Source organism: Adiantum capillus-veneris, chromosome 13, assembly GCF_014529385.1.
Source record: "Adiantum capillus-veneris isolate H3 chromosome 13, ASM1452938v2, whole genome shotgun sequence".
NCBI lineage: Eukaryota > Viridiplantae > Streptophyta > Polypodiopsida > Polypodiales > Pteridaceae > Adiantum > Adiantum capillus-veneris.
Genome location: NC_140943.1, coordinates 150,071,110 through 150,098,033, shown reverse-complemented (window position 1 = coordinate 150,098,033; position 26,924 = coordinate 150,071,110). Strand labels below are relative to the sequence as shown.

The 26,924-nt window shown below is 44.5% G+C and overlaps 1 protein-coding gene across 4 annotated transcripts in view; it reads left to right on the top strand.

The window, feature by feature from the left end:
* Positions 1–2,013: 2,013 nt before the first annotated feature.
* Positions 2,014–26,924, top strand: part of NUDT9 (nudix hydrolase homolog 9) — a 67,843-nt gene continuing 42,932 nt past the window's right edge. For all 4 annotated transcript variants that reach the window (XM_086527560.1, XM_086527558.1, XM_086527559.1 and 1 more), the window contains exons 1-5: positions 2,014–2,169; positions 21,781–21,855; positions 21,950–22,006; positions 22,271–22,350; positions 22,450–22,508. In XM_086527560.1, the coding sequence (XP_086383686.1) occupies positions 2,095–2,169; positions 21,781–21,855; positions 21,950–22,006; positions 22,271–22,350; positions 22,450–22,508 (346 nt within the window). In that variant the 5' untranslated portion in view covers positions 2,014–2,094. The remainder of the gene's footprint in view (positions 2,170–21,780; positions 21,856–21,949; positions 22,007–22,270; positions 22,351–22,449; positions 22,509–26,924) is intronic.

Here is a 26,924-nt window from a genome sequence, read left to right as displayed (position 1 = left end):
ACATTATAGCTGTCAAGACTTTGCACACATCTTGATGATGTAGACTTGGAGGTGAGGGGGTTCACAAATATGTAAGCATATTACATGAGTTCAAAATAAGAAGTTTTTAAATACTATAGTTGATACTTATTTTATAGATAAAAAGGCCCGATGATGCGGAGTCCATTACCCAAATGTTTAATTTGGTAAAAAATTTATAAAACCTAGAAAAGAAAGGCGAGGGAAAAACCCATAAACGCAAATGGATCCTTGAAGGCAGATCTTAAATAAAGACCATACCACATTGTCAAAAATGAGATTCTTTCCTTTGGTTTTCAATACTTTGAAGTCTTCTGAAGGGACACTTGTCCACCAACAAGAGACAAGAGACCTCTCAGATTTCATCACTAAGGCTTGCTTTAACAAACCAAAACCTACTGAAATAAGACAAATTAACCGTGACATTGGAGACATAGTTTCTTTTTAACAATAGCGCTAGAATTGTGATTTTGAAGCCAAAGAGAAATAATATAAACAACTTAGTTGGTCATGATATATTGCGGTTTTTCTTTTTTGTATAACTATATTGCTATTTTCCTTGCTTCGCCCCTAATATGTTTAGCCTACATTATCTTTCACCTGTTAATATGGAATTGGAGGTGAATCACAAAATTCATCGGGTAGCAGGTGTTTTTTGAGGATTGTTTGGCACTATGGAACTTTGCTAAACCTCTCATTTGAGCACATGTAAGAGCGCTTGCTCATGAGAATGTAGACTATGGCCCAACCATCCTAGGAAATTTTGGAATGCGTAGAATTGTAGGTGAAGTAGCTGTAGCTACGATTGAGACACTTGGATGTTAAGAAAGGCATAGCGACATGGATAGTAGATAGGTCAAGCAAAGAAGCTATTCATTCCCCTGCATGTCAATTGTATTATGCATGTTAGAGAACATGCAATAGGTAGATAGGTAGGTAGGCCCCAATTTCACACATTAAAAAACCAACTGTCATTAGCCCCCCAAGTTTAGATGTAACTACAAATATGGCACATGCTACCCAAAACTTTCAAGCTTTATGGCCATGGCTTTGCAATTCTTAAAGTGACCGGCCATACTTTAGACATTAGCTTATTTCTTTGTTAATGAAGTGTGAATGATTTTTTGTGCTAATATTGTCTATACGGCTGGTAGGATGAGATCCTAGTACCCGCCCTCTCCCCCTCTCTCTTGCACTCTAAGGATTGATTATTAGTGTTCTTGTATTTGAGCTTTCTCTACCACTTGGTGTGTTTTGGGACTTCTTGCACATTTTTGTTAAATTTCATGCATGGGTTTCTTTTGTAGCCTAGTTTTTTTTGGGACTTCTTTTGCAGATTTTGAAGGTAAAGAAGGCCTTGGAGCCTTCTGAGCTTAGTCTAAAGGGGAAAGAGGAAAGGTGGAGTCCAGCTGCCTCTGGCTCTTAGCCTTGGCTTTGGCCACTGATTCGGAGACGAAGGGTAGTTGTTTGCTGGTTGGCTAAATATCTCCAATCTTAAGCACATATAGGTGACCAGCCATGAACAAGACAAAATTATTCATCTGCTTGAAATAAACCTTTTCTGACAAACTTTGATGTTTTAGAAATACAATGGCTATATTTATTGGACTACATAACTAGTCCTTAGTAAAGGGTTGAATTTTGGGTGCTTCTTTGGACCATCGGATAAAGCTTGTGAATTAGTGCCACATGGAAGACTAATGATAATAAACTTTTTTATTATTATTTCTTCTAGGCCCTTGTGAGAGGGTGTTGACATTTGTGTACCTCTTTTTTTACAGAGGGGCATTGAGTATTATGTCAAACATTATTTTTTATGCTTTTGAAATATATTGTAATCTAAACAATTCATTGTTACCTTTTATTTTTGCGATACTAGCGTCTCTTTTTGTTTGTCCTCTGTCACAAGGAAGTCTCTTATTATAAAATTCTTTTCAATAGCCTTATGCAGGCCAGAGTGTTACACTAAATTTCTTTAAATTTTGTAGGTTGTCAACTTGTCTCACCTTCAAATGTAAAATTTAGAGGTAAATCTCAGAATTTGTAGGCGCATATGGACAAAGTGTTAACCACGAGATGACGTACGAATGCGTTGCCGGTCTGGCTTTCGAGATATTACTGGCTTGCCCCTCGGGTCTCGCGCCATGCCAGGTCGTCTCTCAAGGCTATTTTAAGTTTGAACTTCGGTGCAGTTGTTTCTCTTGTGAGAAGAGAAGAAATGGTGTATTAACGTCGTGTAAGGGCCGAACATGACCTATAGGACAAAGTTGTCAGGAAGCCGCGGCCCGCAAATGGCCTAGAGAAGCAAAAACATGGCTGGTTAAGAAAAAAAGGATAGATCATAGTGCTCGAGTCATTCCTAAATTCTATTTACACCATTTGATAGAAGACCTGGTGGGTCCCAAACCCTCCTCCAATGGCCTCCCATTCTACTGGTAGAGTGGTATTTTCTGATACAGTGGTTCTAGATGCTTATAGGATTATGCATTGAATGCTAGATGTTGATGCTACTTGAAAGGCTATGGGTTGAAATCTGGAAACGCTAGCGTATCTTGCTTAGATGTGCAACCTTGAACCTGATCTAGTGATGCGGGTGATGACGATATTGATGAGGATGGGCTGAAAACTGAAAACGCTGATGAGGTTGATGGCTACAATCTGGAAACGCTGATGGATTTGCTGAGAAGAAGTTGAGTGATGAAAATGCTAGGGCTGAATCTGATGTTGAGGATTGATCTGCTGATCTGAGGATGTTGATGCAAAAATGCTAGATCTACAACTTGTTGAGGTTGATGGAAAATGATAGGGATGTTGAAGGTGCTAGGGTGTTGTGTGCCGGTGAGCCACGGGCTCACTTTTATAACTTTACAAGGTGAGGTTGAACAGTAGCTAGGACAAGACCCACGACTTCTAAGTTCTAATTAAAAGGTATTCCTAATGGCTCAAAAAAATTAAAAGGAATTCTTAATTCAAAGATTCCCTCAATACCAACAAAAACGATGCGTTAGTCTATAGCACATAGCAACACGCAATGGCGAAGTACGTAGATTTGCAATAGTGTTAGCTAAGAAGGACATTGAGAGAGAGAGAGAGAGAGAGAGAGAGAGAGAGAGTATATTTCAAAGAGAAGAAAACGTTAAGGGGAAAATAAAAAAGAAGAGAAACATTCTCGGAAAAAAAAAAGAAAGAGAAACACCTCTTTATATGGACACATAAGGTCTTTTGACTTTCTACCTTCATATGTCTTTTGACTTTCCACCATCATATGTCGTTTGACTTTCCTAAACTCACCCTTCACATATGCACTTAATATGTTTGTAAATAATTTTTAATTTTCTGAGATTGGGGAGACCTAATTGCAAGGTCACTTATTAATAAGAGTTGCTTAATATGCACTAACTACCTAGTTAAATTCTATAAACTAATGACGTATATGTGAACACTCCCTCAGTGCCTATTCCTAGTATGCACTGATAGATGCTCTTGTGCATTTGGAGGGTATGCAACTAAGTAAAGTGCTTGGATATGTACGTCTTGTGAACACGCTCACAAAGGTGCTATAACACTTTTTAGGTTGTACGAAACTCTAGAAGCAGGAGTTACAGCTTGTCCATATCCATATAGGGTTAGATGTGCACGTGACATTTTCCTTTTTAAAATGAGGTATTGGTACCGAGCTGCATGGCTTCCTTGTAGTCTGCTATCAATTCCAGAATAAATCTTCATCGACCCACAATGCCTCGTGGGTCTCTTGATTCTTGAACTTCAAAAATTGTTGCCGTGCTTGCTTCTTGGAACCTTGCCGAAAGTGATGTAATAAAATCTACTGCGGCTTCATGACTTCGGTTTCGTCTACGATCTTGGGTTCATCTTTTCAAGAATCTCCTTTGGAGGATTTTCCTAAAACAACTTCAACCAAGAAACATGGAATATGTTGTGCACTGACCACGGATTAGTTAACCGTAATTTCATAGACACGTCATTTGTCTTTTTAATGATTAGAAATGGACCGTACATTCTTAAAGACAACTTTGTGTTGGGAAGCGGATGCTATCCCTATCCTTGATGGACATGGTAGTGGAGAGGAGTGTGTAGGAGAGAGAGAGAGAGAGAGAGAGAGAGAGAGAGAGAGGTTGCACGATTGAAGCACAATGAAAAAGAGGATTTGTTATTAGGTTTTTGAGGCCTTTATAGGCTATTGCAATGCTCACATTTTCATCTTGGCCGCCCAATTTGGGCCGACCCTAACAATCGTCCACTTCAGTCAAACTGAGGCATCATGTCATAAGATCATATAGGTACTACTAATTTTAGTGATGGGTTCTCTTGGATACGTTGTTGTCACTTGACACATCCAACCCTATGTGTCCGTGGACAAGCTACAACATGATCAGGGTTCAGTCAGTCCAGTCAGTCTAGATTTAGAAGCGATCTGGCACTTTTGTGAGTCTATTCGTAGACCGTGCATGCCCAGTCACTTAGTATAGATGCATATCCTCTGGTTGCACACAACATGATCATCAGTATTCCCATTAGAATCCATCAGATTCCATTAGGGGAATTTTCGAATGCATTTAGCCTATTTTCCCTATTTTTGATATTTTTCGCTAATTAATTTAAGTGACTTTCCAACAAAAGTATGTAGAGCAATTTGGGTAAGAAAATATATAAGCAAACCAAAGCTAGCACTAAATGGCATAAGAGGCAGCAGGAGCTCCATGCTCAACAGACACCTTCTCAGTAGAACCCCCCCAAGGAGACCTAGCATTTTTGAAGCAGAGCCATCACCTAGTGTTTTCACCACAAATCAGCCAGCGATTTGCTTTTGCAGATTCCGGCGACAGCAGAACCTCAGAGCAGCCTAGCATTTTGCATTTTGTAGAGCAAGTGGCGATAGCAGCAAAAATTCAGCCCTAGCGTTTTTGGTTGCAGATCAGCCCCGGCGTTTTGCAGCTTTACCGCGACGGAAAGTCAAGGAACATTAGCGTTTTCAGTTTTCAGTAGTTAGTACCCGTAGATCAAGTCCCGAACCTCGTAGATCTCACCTTCCCGCAACAGTTCCTCGCCGCACTGTCAGTTTCCGCAAGGTTTACAGTTTCAGCCCGGAAAACGCAGATTTCAGCATCTGCGTTTTCAGCGCGTTGTCGTCGCATTGTCGTTATCGACATCGTCACCGACAGAGTCAGAATCTAGGAGATAGAAGATTAGCAGATTTCAGCCCATAGCGTTTTGGACAGTAGTAGAAAGATTGCAGATTTCAGCCCTTAGGTCAACTACGTCATCACCGTCGTCATCGCCGACATAGCCTAGACTTGCATCAGTCCCATGCATTCCATTTGTACCAGATTGTGCAATCATAAGTAGACCACTCTCGCCGACGAGAGTGGGGCCTTCGTAGGAGGGTTTTACAACGTCTCTGGTGTCGTATCTCTCTTCTCTCTCTATCTCTCAGTCTCATACACTTGCACGCATAGTGTCCATTCACTTTGTTTGTGATCATAGCATTCTCTCACTAAGAACGGAAGCCTCTACCTTCCATAAGAACAAAAGGAACCTTGAGCACAGTTCGGAGCACTCATCTTGAGCAAAGCGCAAACATTCATTCCGCTGCACCTAACATTGGTATCAGAGCTTTGGCAGTGTTCTGTATCACTCAAGGAAAGAACCACAAGAATCACAAGAATTTTTTTGCTTGTTGAGGTCGCACGAACCCAAGTTCACTCGGGCGTGTCGATTCCTAATCGTGTTTTTGAAGAGTGACATGAATTCCAAGAAAGAAGGGCTTGTCCAGCCTTCCCTTGTGCCTCTTTTCACTCATTGAGAGCGGACCGTGCTGTAACAGACTTGGACACTCCAAATCAAGAATCAACCGCGACAGCACCAAATAACCACTTCAAAACAATTCACAGATCACAATAGATTTGCACTGGCCCGGCGGAGTTCCGTGTCTAGAGATATTGGCCCCAAAGACTGGCGCCCCTTTCGGTATTTCTTTTTGTATTAATCAATCATCAAAGTACAAGAGAGCGGTTAGGGTTTCACTCTCAGACTCTGCGTCCAGATGCTCTGAGAAGTGAGGCCCTCACCACTAATTTAAAGGTTACAAGGGATGCCCAAAAGCAGAGCCCCAAAAGCTTTTAAAATCAAAAGCATCAGTTCTTTCTCTCTCTTAGAGAGTCTTTTCTCTTTTTTTTTTTAAAAAAAAACAAAAGCAAAATTCGCGTCGCTCATCATTTTCCAAATTTTTTTAAAAAAAATAAAAATAAAAATAAATAATCCGCCTCCGCGATTTCCGGAAATTAGGGTTTTTGGCAAAATTTAGGGTTTGCAGGAATTTTAGGGTTTCTGCTGTCCGCCACGTCATCACTTTGTGACATACCCCCCTCTTGAAAGCATTGTAATCGACCGCGATTACGCCTGCAAAACCGACAAAAGCCATAAACCGTCTTAGCAGACACTGACTGTTAGTACCTACGTACTAGGAACACACATCTAGCACATGTACAAAATCGACAGGACATCACCAGACATCACAGGACATCACCAGACATCACAGGACATCACATGACATTCAACATTCATTCGGATCTTAGACCATGATTTATCGGCAATGTAGCTAGCAATCACATCTAGGTCCAATCGGGACCTCATCGATGTCCGATTGACTAACCCCTATTGCAACCATGTCTATTCGAGATCAATCAGACCAAAATGCTGCAGTCATTTCGGCTATCAGTTCCTGCACTCACAAGAAGTCAAGAACAAATCAGTATCATAATCAGGAATTCCATTTCATAAAGTCATCCAGCAGAATACTGTCAGCTCTCAGTATCCCTGAAGCTCAAAGAGACATCAGTGACTTTAGTATCAAAATCGAGGCATCTGTTGACAAAGGAGCGGAGTAACTCCCCTCTTGTGCATCCCACTGCACCAGATCTTCGGTCAAGCTGAGTTTCTGGGTTCCGTTTGGAGTAGACTATGCTAAACCAAAACATCGAGGTAAAGTTTCACAATCCGAGGAGTATCTGCTAGGTCCTCCTCCTCCATCCACTTCGCATCAAATGCAGGAAAGTTCTTGAACTAAACCAAGAACCGCCTTCGGACTTTACCTTTCTTCGTATTGTTATGTGCCAAAATCTGTTCAGGAACAAGGATCTCCTCGTTTTCTTCCACTTCGGGTTGCTCATCAGGCTCCTCATCATCAGGCACATCACCCTTAACAGGGTTCAAGAGACTCACATGCAATGCATTATGAATCCTCCAAGTATCTGGCAGTTCCAATCGGAAGGAGACATCATTTATCTTGTTAGTAATCTGGAAAGGTCCGTAGTATCACATACTAAGCTTTAGAAAAAGCCTCTCCTTTCCCTTTTTCTTTCTTAGGCGTGCCTTCTCAAAAGTAAAAGCACCCAACCATCCTCCTTCAGTTTCCAGTCGCGACGATGGCGATCCGCTGCCTTTTTCTGTCGTTCTTGAGACTTCTGTAAAGTCTCGCGAACCTTGGCAAAAGCCGTATCCAAATCTCGCGAATATTCATCCGCTTCAAATTTCTAATCTTTCGTGCTCAGGAAGGATGGAACCTTCGCAGCAGTTTCAACAATCTAAAATGGTGTCTTCCCCGTCGAAGAGTGTATCGTGTTACTATAAGCAAATTCCACCAAAGGTAAGTTCTTTTCCCATTGAGTCTTCTGATCCGAGATACAAGACTTCAATAAATCTAAAATCACTGAATTGGCAATCTCAGATTGCTCGTCAGTCTGCAAGTGGAACGATGACGAGAACTGCAACCGCGTGCCAATGTTCTCCCAAATTGCCTTCCAAAACAAACTCATAAATCTGGGGTCTCTGTCGGAGACAATCGTCTCAGGCGTGCCATGTAATCGGAAAATCATCGTGATCAATCTGTATTCTCGGGAGATCAAAAAAAAAAAGAAATCCATTTCAATATTTTCCCAGGGGCGGGTGGGTATGGGTAAAGGCTGTAACAATCCCTGTGCCTTATGCCTGTCAAACTTGACCTTCTGGCATACCAAGCAACTGCGCACAAACTCTTCCACATCCTTCTTCAGTCTCCGCCAAAAGAAATCTCTCTCTACCCCTTTCATGGTGGTAGCAATGCCGCGGTGACCCGTAAAAGGTGGACAGTGGCAATCAGTCATAACCTTTTCCCTCAACGGCTGTGTGACGCACAACATAGTCTTTTTCATCAAGTAGCCTTCCCGAAGGGAGTATCCAGCTACTGTCTCCCCATCCTGTATTCGTGTGAAAATATCTGCAAAATCTGTATCTGTGGCACACTGATCGACCATATCCTCGAAGCTCCTATGATGTATCGCGGAAATAGCTAGAACCAACGGTTTCCAAGACAAAGCATCTGCCACCACATTCTTCTGACCCTGCACATGGACAATCTGGAAGTGGAACTGTGACAAGATGTTCACCCACCGCATCTGCTTTTCCGAAAGCTGCTTCTGTGACAAGAAGTAGCGCAAACTCTGATGGTTTGTAAAGATAGTAAAATCCGCTCCGAGTAGGTAATGCCACCACTGAGTAAGAGCGTGGATAACCGCCAAAAGCTCTTTCCCATAGATCTGTGCTGTCATCTCCGGCCTAGAGAACAAACGGCTCTCGTAAGCTATGACATGGCCTTCTTGCATCAAGACCGCACCCAGACTACGACCACAAGCATCACAAAATACTTCAAATGACTTCTGCAAGTCCGGCAAAGTCAAATCTGGTCCTGTAGTGAATTTCTCTTTCAATGTCTGAAAGGCAGTCACCTCTGTGGGTCCCCACGAAAAAGGTACTCCTTTCTGTGTCAAGGTATGCAAAGGGGAAGCAACCTCTGCAAACTTTCGTATGAACCGCCTGTAGTACGAACACAGTCCCAAGAAGCTTCTAACTTCATGGACATTCCTCAAATCGGGCCAATCACGGATAGTCTCTATCTTGGCCGGGTCCATTTGCACTCCTGCTGCTGACACAATGTGTCCCAAAAAGTGTATCCATGGTAGGAAAAATTCACTTTTCTTTGCATTAATCACTAGCGTGTGATCTCGTAATGCCTAAAAGACTTGAAGCAGATGATCTCTGTGTTGTGCCTCATTCTTGGAGAAAACAATGATGTCGTCAAAGAAAGTGTCAAAAAAAAAAAAAAAAAAGTCTGTACTCTCGAAAAATCCTGTCCATCATCCGGTTAAATGTCGCAGGAGCATTGGTTAAGCCAAAAGGCATCACCAAAAACTCAAATAACCCAAAAGTCGTCCGAAAAGCTGTCTTGTAGACATCTCCTGGCGCTATCCTGATCTGATGATATCCACTCTTCAAGTCAATCCTGCTAAAGCACGAGGATCCCTGTAACCTGTCGAGTATATCATCGATCCTAGGAATCGGAAATCTGTTCTTGATGGTGATTTCGTTGAGAGTGCTATAATCGATGCACATTCTCCAAGATCCGTCTTTCTTCAAAACCAACAACACTGGAGAGCAATACGGTGAAGTACTAGGCTGGACAAGACCCTTTTCCAAGAGGTCTTTCACTGAGTTCATAATCTTTTCATTCTGTACTCGGCTCACACGATAAGGTGGCCGATTCGGTGGCGTGCTTCCAGATATCAGATCAATGGTATGATCTTCAGGCCCTCTCAAAAGCAATCGGCATGAGCGTGGAGAAAAAAAAATCTTGGCGTTCTTTTCTTCAGGTCAAAACATATTCAACCTTTATCCATCGTTCAGTTCTCCCAAAAGAATGAGTAAGAAAACTGAAGTTCATCAAGTACAATCTCTAAGCCCTTCATTTATCAAAGTCGCTTTCTCGGCCCGGTAGTCAACCACGGCGTAGTTCTTGTGGTACCAAGGGATCCCGAGTAGAACGTCACTCACGTGCCCTGAACACCCCTGTCATTGCAAACGAAGTTTGCCAATGCTCGGTGTAATGGCAACATCCCATCTGGGTGCCAGTCGAACTACCTCCGCCTGTGGCGTCAGTCTGTCGGGCGTAGTTCCAAATCGAGCCGCCAATTCCAAGTGAAAAGAAGTTGGCCTTGGCTCCTTCAAAAGAGCTTCCTGATCCTTCGCTTTGCCCCGAAAGCGGCAAAGTTTGTACTTTCATTCATTAGATTCGGTGCAGGTCCCACGCCTGTGGTACCAGTTCTGCTTTTCTATCTGCCTTTTCTGCCACATTCCTCAACTGCTCTCGAACTCTCAGACCTGTCGTCGTCTTTATCATTCTGTTCTTTCTGTGCCTTATCAGGGTACTTTGCGGAAATATGTCCATGTTCCCCGCATCCAAAGCTTCCCCTCTCTGATGAAGCGAGCTCTCTCCTCAGGAGTAAGCTTGGGTCGTGCATTCTTTTTTTTCTCTGGGTTGCTCTTTTCATTCTACTTTCATTCCCAAAAGTTTGTTCGGCTCGTTGTGTCATGGCCTCATCTGTGGGGTAGGTCAGACTGCCAGAGTGAATGGCAAAGCCCCGCTTCGCATGACTCATCAACTCCTGAATAGAAGCTGACTTCTGTTCCAAGCAGTGATCTCGGATCTCTGTAGGTAGACCCAAGGTAAACCGCTCAATCTGTTCTCTGAACGAGATCTTCTTGAATGAAGAGGTGGGTAGAAAAGAGCTCCAGAATCTTTCACAATAAGAATTCACTGTACTGCTCTTGGTCATCCGGAGATGGTTCCAAGCAGCTCGTATATCTCGCTCAAACTCTTGAGTCAACCAAGAAGAAATAAAAAGCCTCTTGAATTTCAGCCATGTAACTGGCACAGTCTTGCTTAATAGAAGCGTGGACCACCAAGTACGAGCATTCCCCTTAAAGTAAGAGGCATCTCTCCGAATCTTGGAGTGCTCTGAATAGCGTCCTCCCGCGAAAGCGATGTCAAACTGTTGTGTAAAAGACAAAGCCTTCGAAGCATCTGAGTATCCTGAAAAAGTACCAAACTTGATCGAGTGGCCACCTTCCTTAAACTCTCGGACTTTCTTGCTTTTATCTTCGAGAAAGTCATACTAGTTAGCTTTGTAAAAATTCTTCTTGTTCGCATAAAACTTTCCGTCATCGGAATCTGAGCTGTCTGTAGACGAGTCCTCAGTAGAACTGGCAGTCTCTGGGCGAGATGTAGCCTTCTTTGCCTTTTTCTTGCCCGTTCCGAAGCTTTGTGTCTTGCTTCGCTTTTTGCTTTTTTCTGTCTTCTTCGCCCTAATCCGAGGAGCTAGAAGAACTGTCAGAAGAAGAAGAAGAAGAAGAACTGGGTACTCCTTCAAATCGAACACGCTTCTTCCGTTTCTTTGCCTTGTCAAATGTCAACCGATGACCCAAATATCCCGGGAAGTCAGTGCCTTTCTTCTGCTTTTTGCCGTGCTTTTTGGCTTTCTTTTGCGCGTCAAAAAGCTGAGCAATCCGTGCATCAACCACGTTCTCCAGTTCCTTCTCCGTATATTTCTTGGAGGCAGAAGGTTTCTTGAGAGCGGGTTTTGGGAGTGGTGTTGTGGTTCTCTGCCACTCCATCTGCACCTCTTCCAAAGAGGTCTGGTTCATATATTTTGCCATCTTCGGGTCCTTGGCAAAATTGAGCATCATCATTGTTGCATCGCTGATCAACTGGCGACGCTCTATCTCTTGCCGCTCCGCCTAAGTAGGCCAAGGCGGGCCATACTCTCTGCCTGAATCTTCGTTGTGATCCCAGCCCGCATCTCCAGATGCAGAGGGAGTCGAATGATCATTGCCTGAAGCCATAGGTGCCGCGGAAAAAAATTCGGGGATCGGATTTCCCGTAGAAGAGAAATCGGCCGTGCTCTGATACCACTGTAACAGACTTGGACACTCCAAGTCAAGAATCAACCGCGACAGCACCAAATAACCACTTCAAAACAATTCACAGATCACAATAGATTTGCACTGGCCCGGCGGAGTTTCGTGCCTAGAGATATTGGCCCCAAAGACTGGCGCCCCTTTCGGTATTTCTTTTTGTATTAATCAATCATCAAAGTACAAGAGAGCGGTTAGGGTTTCACTCTCAGACTCTGCGTCCAGATGCTCTGAGAAGTGAGGCCCTCACCACTAATTTAAAGGTTACAAGGGATGCCCAAAAGCAGAGCCCCAAAAGCTTTTAAAATCAGAAGCATCAGTTCTTTCTCTCTCTTAGAGAGTCTTTTCTCTTTTTTTAATAAAAAAAAAACAAAAGCAAAATTCGCGTCGCTCATCATTTTCCAAAATTTTTTTTAAAAAAAAAATAAAAATAAAAATAAATAATCCGCCTCCGCGATTTCCGGAAATTAGGGTTTTTGGCAAAATTTAGGGTTTGCAGGAATTTTAGGGTTTCTGGCAGAAATTAGGGTTTTTGCTGTCCGCCACGTCATCACTTTGTGACACGTGCACTTAGCGGCCGGCCAATCGAGGTGAGGTGGGAAAAAGAAACCTTGGTGTGAGCGCAAGGCCGCCAAGGGGTGCCCCCGCGGAAAGGAGTAGAACTCGCGTGAAGAGAAGATCCTTCTCAAACGCGGTTTGCAAGCGAAAGAAAACCTCAAGAACCTCAAGAACTTAAGAACCCAAGACCCCAAGAACCCCAAGAACCCTCGACTTCAGTGGATGGTCATCACCCGAAGCGGAATGGATACTTCGCATACAGGTGATGAGCATGAGAGAGGCGAAGAAGAATTTTCCCCACCAGGAGGTTTTTCGGACCCTCCCCCTTCCCCATCTACGACAAGGATGGCACTAACTCCTATGAAGGAGTTGCCGCAGTTGTTTATGGACAGGAAGTTCGACTACGAAGAAAGAAGGGTAGCCATAGATGGTGACTACGAAGAAAGATGGGCAGCCATAGATCGTGAATACGATGCAAGAATGGAAGCCATAGAGCGTAAGTATGACTTGGAAGAAAAAGAAAGACAAGCCAAATTTGATCGCGAGAACAACGAAAGACAAGCAGAATTTGATCGCGAGAATAAAGCCATCAAAGAAAAGAGCGACCAACACATGAAAGAGTTCTTGCGACTCTTTTCTCAAGTTCAGGCACAGATGCAAGAGATTCGGGAAAAGGAGACTTTCTCAGTCTCTTCTTCTCCAAAGCAAGACACACAGGATTTGCATGATTATGAGAAGCATGATGATTTGAATGACAATGATTTGCATAATGATTTGATTGACAATGATAAGCATGATGATTTGGATGTTAATGATAAGCATGATGATCAAGATGTGATTTCTCACGAGCATGATGATTTGCATGATTAAGATGTGATTTCTCACGAGCATGATAATTTGCATGAAGATGATGTGATTGTTCACGAGGATGATGTGTTAGTGGATGCTTTTTCTAGCTAAGCTAACCTCGTTGTAGATTCGATCAATCACGAAGAACCGATCTTGGCTTTCGAGTCGAGGTCCAAAGAACCCCCACAGGACGATTCGATCATTCAGGAAGCACCGATCTTGGCTCTCGAGCCTAGGTCCAAAGAACCCTCACAGGAAGTATTATGTGTTCGCATGATTGATACGCATGCATTGTTCGAGTGTTTCATTCGTGACCGTTTTTTGTATTTTAGTCAGTGTTTTTATGTGATTCCTTTTCCTAGGCATGACATATTGTACGTTGAGCACGTTTCACTCATGAATGAGCACGAATGTATGCGGATTGTTCATGAAAAGTTGAAAAGTATGCATTCAAGGAAGTCACATTCCATGTCTCTTCCTTGGCATGACACATTCGTAGAACGAGCACCTGAAAGTATGAGCACCAAGCATGGGCATTTCACTTGTGAATTGCCAAAGTTGATTGCTCTAGATCATAAGAGAAAGATTCAATCTCAGTGTTTGCGTGTATGTGGTAAACGGTTTAGCACTCCGTTTCTTTGTTCATCTACATTTCATGCACAGTCTTTAGAAAAGACAAGATTTTTCCCACTCACTTTACATGGAATAGGTATGTTCATGGTTTTGTGTTGGAAGTGGTTTCAGGAATTTTCAACCATGGAGATTCTTGAAGATGAAAGAAGCATGACTCTAGACGAAGTTGAAGCATTGAAGGAGCCACAGAAGACTTTGTGTCGCTTTCGGCGCGGCCCAAAGAAGCAAGCGTTGCAGACCTTTATGAAGTTCAAGTACCGCACGACCCACACATCAGAGTCTACCGGCGAAGAGTCCCTTCCAAGATTCCGGATGTTATTGGCGATCTCCCTCGACGCCATACAGTTCGGTACTAGTACTTCACTTTGAAAAGGAGGGGATGTCACGTGACACATCCAACCCTATGTGTCCGTGGACAAGCTACAGCATGATTAGGGTTCAGTCAGTCCAATCAGTCTAGATTTAGAAGTGATCTAGCACTTTTGTGAGTCTATTCGTAGACCGTGCATGCCCAATCACTTAGTATAGATGGATATCCTCTGGTTGCACACAGCATGATCATCGGTATTCCCATCAGAATCCATCAAATTCCATCAGGAGAATTTTCCAGTGCATTTAGCCTATTTTCCCTATTTTTGACATTTTTCACTTATTAATTTAAGTGACTTTCCAACAAAAGTAGGTAGGGCAATTTGGGTAAGAAAATATTTAAGCAAACCAAAGCTAGCACTAAATGGCAGAAGAGGCAGCAGGAGCTCCATGCTCAACAGGCACCTTCTCAGCAGAAAACCCCCCAAGGAGACCTAGCGTTTTCACCACAGATCAGCCACCGATCTACATCCTCAGGCTGAAACCAGTGACCCAAGTCATCCAGTAGAAAGTGTGTCAATCCCATAAGCAAGTGTGTCAGTCCCTGATGATCATGCTTTAAGTGTCCCCTCGATGGAAGTCATCGGCCTTGGTGAACCTATAACGCACCATAGAAGGGGAAAGAAATCTCCTCTGCAGGAGTTCGCCAACGTTCCACCTCTTCCCTTAACCTCCCGTGGGTCTGACGCCCCACCCACTCAAAAACACTGTGCTGTGTCTGAAGACTTACCCTTCGAGGAGCTTCCACCAGGATGGTTACAAGAAGAGTATGCAAAGTTTCCAATCGATCAGACACCAACCGATGATGTCTTGAAGCTCCAAGAGGTAGCTCACTCTTCATCTTCCGATGCACCCTCCCCAGCTACACCTCCTGACCCGGTAAGGGAAGTCAACCTGGGCAACCCAGACAACCCTCAGCACATCCTCTTAGCCGCTTGGTTATGGTAGCGTCCTGCGCTACTCGATCAGGTAGTTTCTTTCATGCACTCTTTTAAAGATGTTTTTGCTTGGTCCTACAAAGATTTGGAAGGGATTCCACCAGAATTGGGTGTCCATACTATCCCTTTGGTCTCATGAGGGGGCTAGGCCGGTCAGAAGCCGAGCTTACAAGCTCAACCCAAAGTATGCAGAAGCTGTCAACTCCGAGCTAGAAAAAATGCAAGAAGCAGGGATCATTGTACTTGTGGAGCACTTTTGCATCTTCATGGACGATTTTTCAACTTTCTCGAGAGCTCAATGTTCAAGCCCAATGGAAAATCTAGAAGAGTACCTCGGTCAACTCTCTGTCGTCTTCCTCAGGTGCAGAGACACGCTTGAAGCTCAATCCGAACAAATGTTATTTTTTGGTCACGGAAGGTACCCTTTTAGGCCATGTGGTGTCTGCTAAAGGTATAGCGCCTGACCCAGAGAAGATAGTAGGCATCCTGAAGTTACCTCCTCCTATCAACCCCAAAGGTATTCAGAGCTTTGTAGGCACACTGACTATCATCGCAGATTTATATACATGTATGCACAAGTGGCTCAACCATTGACCCGAGTCACCTGTGCTAATGTACCCATCCAATGGTCAAAACCCGAGGCTGAAGCATTTGCATACCTCAAAAAACGTCTCACTGAAGCACCTATTCTAGTTGCCCCCGACTGGTCTCTCCCTTTTCATGTGCATACAGATGCTAGTCAATTGGCACAGCACCAGTCAACTGGCTGTGGGTGCTGTGCTGACTCAGCCAAGTAAGGAGTTCAACCTGGATTGCCTTGTTCACTATGCAAGTCGACTGCTCACCAAAGCAGAGCGTAACTATAGCACCACAAAAAGGGAAGGTTTGGCTATTGTGTATACTCTACAAAAATTTCTTCACTATTTATTAGGGGTCCACTTCAGAATTATTATTGATCACCATGCCCTGCGCTATCTGCTTAATAAGCCACAAGTTGCAAGTCGAGTATGGCGGTGACTACTCTTATTTCAAGAGTTTGATTTCGAAGTGGTACTCTGACTTGATAAACATCATGTCATTGCTGACCACCTCTCTCGCATTCAAATAGGTGAAGAAGCTACAGGAGTTGCGGATGACTTTCCAAATAGCAGTCTCTTTAAGGTGGATACCACTCCGGAATGGTACGGCGATGTCTTGCATTTGCTATCTCCTGGCTTGTACCCAGAGAATGCGTCTCCACTGCAGAAGAGAAGATTGTTGTTGAAGTCCAGGCCGTTCACTCTGATTGGAGGCCACTTTACAAGTCGGGACCAGATGGTGTTATGAGGCGGTGTGTCTCCCTCCCCTCATGAAGTTGAGCATATTCTGGAGGATGTCCATAGTGGTCCCATTGGTGGCCATTACGTTGGTCACATCACCGCCCAGAAGATTCTACAGAGTGGTCTATGGTGGCCCTATGTTTTTCGGGATGCAAGGCCTATGTGAAAGTCTGTGATGTGTGTCAACGCTGTGGACCTAAACCAAGCAAGTAGTCCAACCCTCTTCTGTAGGCCTCTATGGCATGGCTACCCTTTGAGAAATGGGGCATGGATTTTGTGGGTCCTATTGCTCCCCCGGCCCAACCAGGTAACCGGAAATATCTGCTGGTGGCTACAGATTATGCAACCAAGTGGGCAGAGGTACTGGCGACAACTGATTGCACTTGCAATATTGTAGCCAAGTTTTTGTATGAAAATATTTTGTGAAGGTTTGGATGTCCCCTGGAGATCACCATTGATAGGGGCAGTTACTTTGTTAATGAAATGATTTCAACCTTGCTGGCCAACTACAAGATTTTCCATCATAAATCTTGTGCCTATTACCCTAGAGCAAATGGGCAGGCCGAGAGCACCAACAAAGTTCTGATAGCCCTTCTGCGGAAAGCATGTCATCTCCATCCGACGTCTTGGGCTCAAGCTATCCACGGCACCATTTGGGCATACCGAACTTCTTTCAAAGCCACAACCAAGCACACCCCATTTGAGTTAGCCTTCGGTTTGGAAGCCATAGCCCCGTTTGAATTCAACTCAGGATCTCCTCGAGTAGGCAGTCTGCGTGCCAATGGGGGTATGGGGTCTGCCTCTATCTCTTGTCTCTCCCTATTGGAAGGAAGCCGCCGTTTGTTTTCTCAGGCTCTTGAAGTAGAGAAGCTTCGTCGCAAGGCGTGGCATGATTGCCATCTCCGAAAGCCAAAAATCATGCAAGGCTCACTGGTGCTACTTTATCAAGCTCTATATCAAACAAAAGCAAAGAAATTGGTCCCAGCCTGGCAAGGACCATTCATAGTACATGAGATTTTACCACAAGGACAGTACAGTTGCTGACTCCGGAAGGTGTTTCATTGCCGCTGGTAAATGGCTCCAGGATCAAGCTATTATCCTTCGCAATAAGCCAAAAGAGATTCTTTCCCCACTAGTACTTTAACTTGCGTTCAGAGTGTCCTCTTAACTCATTCAGTTTGGTTTCGCCCCGCCTTGTGCTCCCTGCCAACCTGCCACCTATTTACCTCACTTTCATCTTTTGTCTTCATCCCATCGCAGTTCTTGCATCACCTTCATCTTTGACCCACTGTTAAACATATTCTTCTTGCTGATTATGTCTATCTTCTCTCCCACAAGTTCTTCAATTGATTCCCGCTCTATATCTTGGTGTTCTTTCTTTGAGCATTCTCCTATTTGGTTTGGTTAATTGAATCAGTATCTTTATCGAGGTCTCAATCTATCCAATTGAGTACTTCTCTCTTTTTCATGGAACTTTCTCGTAAAGCCTTCTCATCTTAAACTGCGTAGTACACTTCCCTTCCTAGTGTTTTTTTTTCCAAAAAAAATGGCTAGGCTATGTTAAACTCTTATTTTCCTTTCCTCGTCGCTGTCTTCAACTCAAATATGGAATTCAGTTTCTGTTTGTGGAACCTTGTGAGCATAGTAGGGTGCGTTTACTTTGCCAAGGTTTTACACAACCATCTATCTCTCCCTAGCAAGTTCTATCCTCACCACAAGTCTGGTATTCACAACCAATCTTGTACTCTCATACACACCAACAAAGCCTGGTTCACCATTAAAGCAAGAGTTAAGAAACTCCCCATCCTGTTTGCTCTACCAGCACTCTATAGAAATCCTACCGTAACTCCTACCCTCCCCCATATCCCTTTGAAACTCCCTTCGCCTCTACCCTCCTGGCCTCGCCCCTACCCTAACCCTCTCGCCCCTTACCACCCATCCCTCATCCCTCTCTAGTACTCACCCTCGTCCCTACCCTCTTGGCCTCACTCCTCACCACCCCTCCCTCGTCCTCTCTAGTATCGGCCCTACCTACCCCTTGTCCCTACCCTCTTGGCCTCGTCCCTACCCTGACCCTCTCGCCCCTCACCACCCCCCTTTGTTGCTCTCTAGTCCTCGCCCCTACCTACCCTTCCCTCATCCCTATCCTCTTGGCCTCGCCCCTCACCACCCCTTCCTCGTCCCTCTCTACTCCTCGACCCCAACCTACCCTCCCCTCTCCTCGCCCCTCTCTTCCCTTTTCAGCCCAGCCCAACCCCCATGCCCCTCTCTACCCTTTTCGGCCCAGGAAACCACCGTCGACCCTACACCCCGTTCACCCTCTCTACACCTCGCACGTTCCCTAGCCTCGCATGCAGCACGAACGTTCCCGTGCTGCTAGTCAGAAACCCGTGAATCAGAGTATACTCCGTCATTGTCAATATCAATCTTGAGTCACACAGAACACATCATAGAGAAAGCGTCCTCTACAGAGATAAATTGACGTGCATACTGCATGAGAGAATCTCGTTCAGTTATTTATGCTATTGTGGAAAATTTTGCTATGGAGAACTGCTTCTGAGGATACAGTGCAGCACATGTTGGTATATCAGACATGTTGATGTATGCTTCTGTAAAATTTCATCTACTTGGAGTGTACGCTTGTTCACATAGGTAGTGACCAGACCAGTACTTGAGAATACGGAGACTCCCTATGGCTGGAAGAAGCAAGCAGGTGCGTAAAAGGACCTTGCGCTAGAGGCCTTTGTCTGATAGATCTGAAAGTTCTGCTGAGGAAGATGTCGAACACACCAGCCATGGCCTAACAGATATGTCTTCAAGCGATCCCAGTGATGACAGTTACAAAGCATCTACAAAGTCCTCGGAGTCCCAGTCGGAGTCGGAGTCGGAGTCGGAGTCTTCTAGTGGTCAGAATAAACGTCCTAAACAAGAAAAGAAGACTAACACTCGGGTGCTAAGTCATCAGATCAGTAGGCCTGAGACATCAAAAAGTCACACCAAATTCATCTTGAATTTTCACCTATAACTGCCTCATCCATTACTTGGGCAAGTTCTATCTAGAGATCAACTGCACCATGCTAGGTCTTACATCAGCATTGGCGGAAGCAGATATACCTAAGAATGTTCATGTGGATATGGTCCATGAGGTTCTGAAGCTTTTCCCCAAGGTATGAGGTCACACACTTACAGCTACACGCATTGGTCATGCCTTGGGGATGACAAGCTTTCCCTCCGTAAAACCAACCACTTGGACATACTCACAACTTTCCAAAGATACGACCGTTCAAGCATGTTAGGATCTACTGACTACTGACTATGCAAGGAATAAAAAGCTTTTGGCTATATTCAAGTATTACTTTCTGGTTAGAGACTGTAAAGTAAGTAAAGAAAGGATACGTCCAGCCTCAGCACTTTACCTACTATCCTCAGAGGCTTCAGCAATCGGCTTCCTTATCACATATACAGTCGACATAGAGCATTCCTTGCTACGGCCTTGTTGGTGCACACCGACATGGCTGTGTTAGTCGACGCCCTGAGTACACTTCAAGCTAGATGCTTCCATCAGCGCAGCAGGTGGCAACTCTAGTCACCGAGAGCCAGTTTGTCCAGAGCAGCAGAGCTCATCAGCAGCAGCCTTCCACCATCAATTTGATGGCTCCTCCCCTAGAGGCGGATACTTTAGGTCCAGCAGTGGCGATGACTCTTTCTCTTGGGTGACAAGACGGATCTGCTCTGCTCAGTCTTTTTTTGTACATATAGTGATCTCTTGGTCCTCTTTGCAGCATAGTGTTACTCTCACCGAGACGGTGAGTGGTTTTGTGGAGGGCAACTTGTAGCAGGGCTACAGTGTCGCAGGCACTGTACAGACAGTTAGTTGCAGCTGGGCTGAGTCCACACTGGACGGACTTTTGCCTGGGCAGTGACGTGACAGGCATACGGGTGGTGGTCTAGCGGACGCGGGGCCAGACCACCACGACCACAATTTTGAGATCGTTTTAGTTGGATTAAATATTTGTGAGCCGTTGGTGGCTCTTTATGGTTGTATATATCCGTAGTTGTTTGTGGCTTTAGGTATCATCTACTTTGTGTGGTGAGTCGTCTAGAGTCTATCATCTTGAGTTATCCACAGCACGTCTGCACCATCCCTGCACAGTTGAGCCTCGACACCCCCGCTTTACCCATGAGATCTGGGCTAGAGCTGAGTGTGCTGCCATGCCAAAGTCTGTATTGGTTTCTTTGAGTTAGTCGATGTTCATGCTGTTCATGTTCAGGTTCACTGCTGAGTCGTGCTGTTGTTCATTGTCTTCTGTGTTTGTGTTGGAGTGAGATCTCACTCACATTGCACTGAGGAGCACCCACTATAGAGGGCAGGAAAATTATCTCCACTACAGTTTCTCTCTCCCCCCACTATACATGTTGGGGACATTCAACAACTAGTGTTCTTTATTGGGCTTCCAAGACACTGCCTTGTCTGTGCTAGAGTAGATATATGGCAGCTGGATGCATACGGAGAGTAGAGTGTCTAGAGCAGAGACAACAGTAGACAGATGGTTAGGAGAGACGGGGAGTCTTCGACATGCTCTAGAAGGTTAGATGCAGAGAGAGCTAGGAGAGGGGAAGAAAACAAAAGAAGAAGAAGAAGAAAGAGGTAGAGAGATTATACAAGTTTACAGGCGCAAGAATCCTACTTCAGAGGATCCACTTCTTCAGGTTCTCTCTTCTTCAGCAGCTATACCACTTGCTTCTCGAGAGCCTAATAAGGCTCCTATGTCGTGCTCAGACGTGGCTCTAAAAAAGATAAAATTCCCGTCCTTGTGCTCATGACAGACTATGAGAAGACTTTTTCCCACCTTTTGGACATGATAAAAATGTATTTGTTAAGAGATTTGAGAGATTGAGAACCTAGAAATAGTCTTGGTATTTGATTTACATTTTATAAAATTTGGGATCACACCTTTGAGTAAATTGGCATGTTGTATATTTTATCTTGCGGACCATGCCCTTGAGGTACATCTCAGTTTTCTTTATCCGTTATTCTAAATAGTCTATTACTTGGATAAAACATGGACAGAAAACAAATCACAGCTTAAAAAGATTCTCACTTCTTTTCGCGGTGAGATTCTATCTTTCCTTTTGACTTGGATGATAATCTACTTTTCATAGTGGTGAAAGGTTCTGGTGAATCAATTAATGCTTTTTATGTACATTTATAAATTTTTCCTTGGCCCCTTTTTTATTTATGTAAATGATTGCTTTTTCATTGTATTTTCCATGTGCATAAATTCTTGTTGCAGCTTCAAGTCGACTTTGGTTCGTCATATGACAGACAACCTCATCCTGATGGTGAACTTGAAAGAAGCATCGAAAAGGTTCCTTGTTTTAAGGCTCAGTGTTGTTTAAACAGTCATCAAGGCCTTCTTTTCATAAACAGACAAAGACCTTTGTTTTGTCATTTTATTGCAGACCTGGCGAGAACGCCTACAGGACAATCCAGCTTTGTTCAATGGTTTGAAATTCCGAGTACAGTGAAGGCACTCTGAATACTCAAAATTGAACTGCAGAAAACTTTATGTTCTCTATAAAATAGCAATGGCATGATTGAATAGCATGAATGTGCATTACCTTATGTTGTGACTTTACATGCATCTCTAAGGCAAGTGCTTTACGCTCGAGCACACAAGATGAAATTTTCTGGAAACATGCTAGTGTGTAAGGTCCTTAACGTGATTTTCATGTCCAATTGATAGTTAGAACTTAGGATGATCTATGTATTTTAATTTGCAGTATGGAGGATACAAATTGCTGTCTTCAGAACAAAGTGGGGGCAATGATGTTTGTCTTTGCCTTGGCCTTACAGATTACAAGTAAGCCATGTGCTCAATTACTGACAACTGCTGAGGAAATATTTGTGGTGTGGCGATATCTTGTCTTGCTATATAGTTAAGCAGAAAAAATCTTTGCAGGACCTTTGTTGGTACAAATCTGAGCCCAAAATGGAAGTCATTTTTGAAGGACTCTCAAGGTACTATGGTCTCTTCGTGACAATTCTGTACACCTTTCAGTTTTCCTGTGCTACCATTTCAGAAATTTTGCAACACTTGATTCTTGTAGAGCAGCAGAATTTTTTTCCTCGATTCATAGTAGCGTATTAAGTTCTGGTCCATTTTTGGGCTACCTAGTTTCAAACAGGAAAGACGAATTTTGGCAGCCAAAATGTCTAAAAACCATGCAGGAGCATTTCTCAGCGGTAATTTTTTCTGCACTGGCAAGTATTTGGGTGCCTTAGAATACCAGCCTTTTGTGAAATCTTTAAAATGGGAGGATACCCTTCACATGCTTTGATTGGTCCTTTTCAAAGGCACCCCACCTAACGGCCCAAAGGAAGATCTGCTTGAGTGGTTGGAAGCTACAAAGCCTTTGCCTTGTTATGTGGTTTCTATCCAATCCTTTCCTGAGGATACCCCTTCACAATGTCCTTCCAGTAGCTGGCTCCAGTGTGCTGCCTAGTGGAAGCCTATGGGCTTGTAAGCCTATAAAGGACCGTAGAAGAGGCAAGAAATCTCCTTTACAAGAGTTTGCCACCTCTGTGTCTGACTACCCAACCATGGCATCGCTCTCTTTGGTATCTGACAAACCACCCTTCGACGAGTTTCCACAAGGCTGTAGCAGGAATAGTGTGTCGTGCTCTCTACAATGGGTGCTCCTGAGTGCAATGTGCATGAAACCTCCCTCTTTACATTCAGAATCTGGTATTACCGCACCAATCAGACCCTCACAAGAATACATGCACAGGTGGATTATGTGTGTAGCGCTGGGCCTAGCGCAATTCCTGTATGCAAGGAAGTAATGGGAGTGGGTGAGGAGATTGATGTGCACGCGTTTTTTGCTACAAGCTGTGTAGCAGGCTTACGTTGGCTGGGAGAAAAAGTACTGAGAAAATGTGAAGACCTGTAGTTTTTACAGAGAAAGAGAGTAGTTAACATAAAAGGCACCGAGAAGATTCGACGATTGCAGTTTTAAGGAGGTTTGCATAAGAGGGGCGCTGGGAGAGGGGTTCGTATTTAAAAAAAAAATGCCACGTAGGATGTTTTAAATTATGCCGAAGGGCGAATGCCGAGCAGTGGCAAAGGGCGAATGGCAACTGGCGAGGAAGAGTGGGCGAGGGTGAATGGCGACTACCAAGGAAGAGTGGGCGAGGCTGACCCATGGGGACGGTGAGGGGCAAGCCTTGGCGAATGGCGAGGGGCAATAGCTGAGAGCCGAGAGACAAGCAGGGTAAGCAACCAGCAAGCTAAAAGGGCGAGAAGGAGAGGGAAAAGGGCGAGTAGCCCAACATAAAAGGGAATCGAGCGAGCTATCAGGAAACCTAAAGTGGAAGGCAGGAGAGTCAGCACAAGGGTGAGGAACTCAAAACCGTTGGAACTGAGAGAAGTGATAGACAGAAACACGAGAGATGGAAGGTGGATTAATTAAGCCTTTCCAGTTATCTGAAGAAGCCAAGCAGAATCTGCTCACAGGTTAGCCATTGTGAATTATTGAATTGATTATGTAATCTAGAAACTAGAAACTTGGCGCGTTAAGTGGCTAAGGAACATTTTGAAAAGCATGACCACACTTTATACACTATGCTAGATACACGTTATCCACTGATATTCGAAGAGGGGGACTGTAGTAACATGTGAGGATTGCCAATTCAGGGAGTGCTTAAACAAAGAATAGCTCGAGAGAAGATTGAGATGGATGAGTGGTGCAGATCACAAGGGAGGCACAGAATTAGTAAGAGTTGAGTTTGAAAGGGAGTCATACCAGACAGAAAATTAGAGAAGCAAACAAAGTCATGAAGAAGAACAGAATACAACTTGGTATGATCGAAATTCAACAGTGACGGAGAGACCACATACAAAAGCTAGAACACATAGCGACGAGCAACAATAGTAGAAATACCGAGGTACCCAGAGCAAGCTATAGAATAATGGTGAGAGGGAGATGGGTTTCTGCAGATGAATATTTGAGGGTCTTCCTACGTGAAGAAGTCCGGAGCTAGTAGAGATTGTCAATTTGTGGAATGATAGCACTTGATTCTAGACCCATTGACTAGGGGTAGAGGAACACCTTCCAGGGTGGATAACTGTACTGCTCCCTGGGGCAAAATCTCCCGCACTCTGTGTTAGGTGCAACGGAAGTGTTTAAGGATTTAGCTCGGATCTAGTACTCTGCACAAACACAAGGTTACTTTACTTCACTTGAAAGGAGAAACCGAACTGAAGACAATGAACGAGAAACACGCGCGCGCGTGCGCACACACACACACACACACACACACACACACAGACAGAGAGAGAGAGAGAGAGAGAGAGAGAGAGAGAGAGAGAGAGAGAGAGAGAGAGAGAGAGAGAGAGAGAGAGAGAGAGAGAGAGAGAGAGAGACGTCACAGTCCCAACCACCCTCAAGGGCCCCCTTGCTTTGTTACCAGAGCAAGTACTTACTTTAGTACTTGCACAAAATGCTGACACAATGATGCTAAATGCTCAGCTGTTGAAATGCTAATGGGTATTGATGCTATTGATACTGGGTACTATTGAGAAGCTGAGGGGTACTGCGGTGGATGCTTCGTATTTGAGAGGCTAAGTGCTGGCACTGCGGGTATTTTGGTGCTTGGTAGTGCGGAGTACTTTGGTACTGTTGGTGCTACGAGGTACTTTGGGTGCTAAGGACACGGAGGTCCTGAAGATCCCTATGCTGAGCTAGGCAGGAGCCAACCCAAAACACAAGGGGTGCTAGATGTTGGGGTACTGTGTCGACGACGACGAATACGAGGGGTACTTGTTCTGCAGTGCTGCTAATGGGTACTGTTGGAGATGCTTGGTGCTGCGACGACACGATGACGACGACACGCACATATGGCCACCACAGTCCACTTTGTAGAACTTTCTAGGCGGTGATGTGATGAGGGTAATGGCCTCTAGTGGGACCACTATGGGTAACCTCTAGAATATGTCCGACTTCATGTGGGGAGATACATCGCCTAGAACGCCATGTGGGCCAGACTTATAGAGCTGGCCTCCAATTAGAATGAATGGTCTAAACTTTAATACAAGTCTTCTCTTCTGCAAAGGAGATGCATTCTCTAGGTATAGGCAAGTGGATACAATACATTGCCATACCACTCTGGAGCTATATCCACCTTAAAGAGACTTCTATCTGGGAAGTCATCAGCAATCTATGTAGCTTCTTTACTTGTTTGAATGCGAGAGAGGTGGTCGGCCATGATGTGATGCTTGCCTGGATGAAGGACTACCTTGAAATCAAACTCCTGAAATAGAAGTAACACCGCCACACCCGACCTGCAACTTGTGGCTTATTTAGCAGATAGCACAGAGCATGATGATTATTAATAATTGTGAAGTGAACCCCTAATAAATAGTGGCGGAATTTTTGTAGAGCATGGACTAGGCTGTGAAACTGGGGAAGAGTTGGACCTCCTGAAAGACTGAGGCCGAGAGCTACCCTTTGTGCCCAAGTGAGAATATCAGCTGGCTCCTCCACCTACTATAGCTTGCTCTGAGGGGTAACCACATGAGTAGGTGTAGGTGACGGCTGAGGAATTTGCTCACCGCTATCAGGTTGATCTTTGGAAATGTGAACTCTGGTTGGTCCTGATTCGGGCTTGAAGACGTGGATACCCGTTGTTTAGAACAATTCTTACTGTAGTGATCCTTAGCCTCAGGGCAATGACGGCAAGGAGGAGATCCTTCAGGCAAGGGACACTTGCTTTGGTAATGTCCATATTCACCACATCGGTAGCACAAAATGGGCCTATTGGAGGGGCGAGACACAGGACGAGGTGGTCTTTGCTCCTGATGCATGGAGGTGGAGGCTGAGGTGTAGAAGCTCTGAGGGTCTGAGGGGGTGTTAGCGTGAAAGAAGCTCTGAGATGGAAAATTGCTCTGCAGACCTTGCATAGGAGGTGCATTCAGCAAAGGTGGCATGTAGTTTGGATGGTCATAGGGGGAAACCAGGCTAGATGCAGGTGCCAACCCTTGTTGAAGAGAAGGAGGAAGGCTTTGTTGAAGGTGCCATAATCCCTTTAGATAGTAGTAATCCTTGTCGTCATGTCCAGATTTTTCACAAAAGGTGGCAGTATGCCAGAAGAGGGCATTCGTGTGGAGGATGCCCTAGAGAGCGACATGAGCTACACGAGACCACCACTTTAGACTCTTGCTGAGCCTTGAGCTCTTCTAGCTCCCGCTTGATCTGGTCTAAAGCCTCTTGATGTGGGGACTTCTCCTTCTTGGAAAATAGGGTTGCAGAGAAACACAACTTGGAGAAGATGAAGGAAGCTTACGGCACACAACAGAGAGTAGATAGCCCTAGAATGCACGGGGGAATGTAGCGGAGATAATGTGTCGTGCCCTCTATAGTGGGTGCTCCTCAGTGC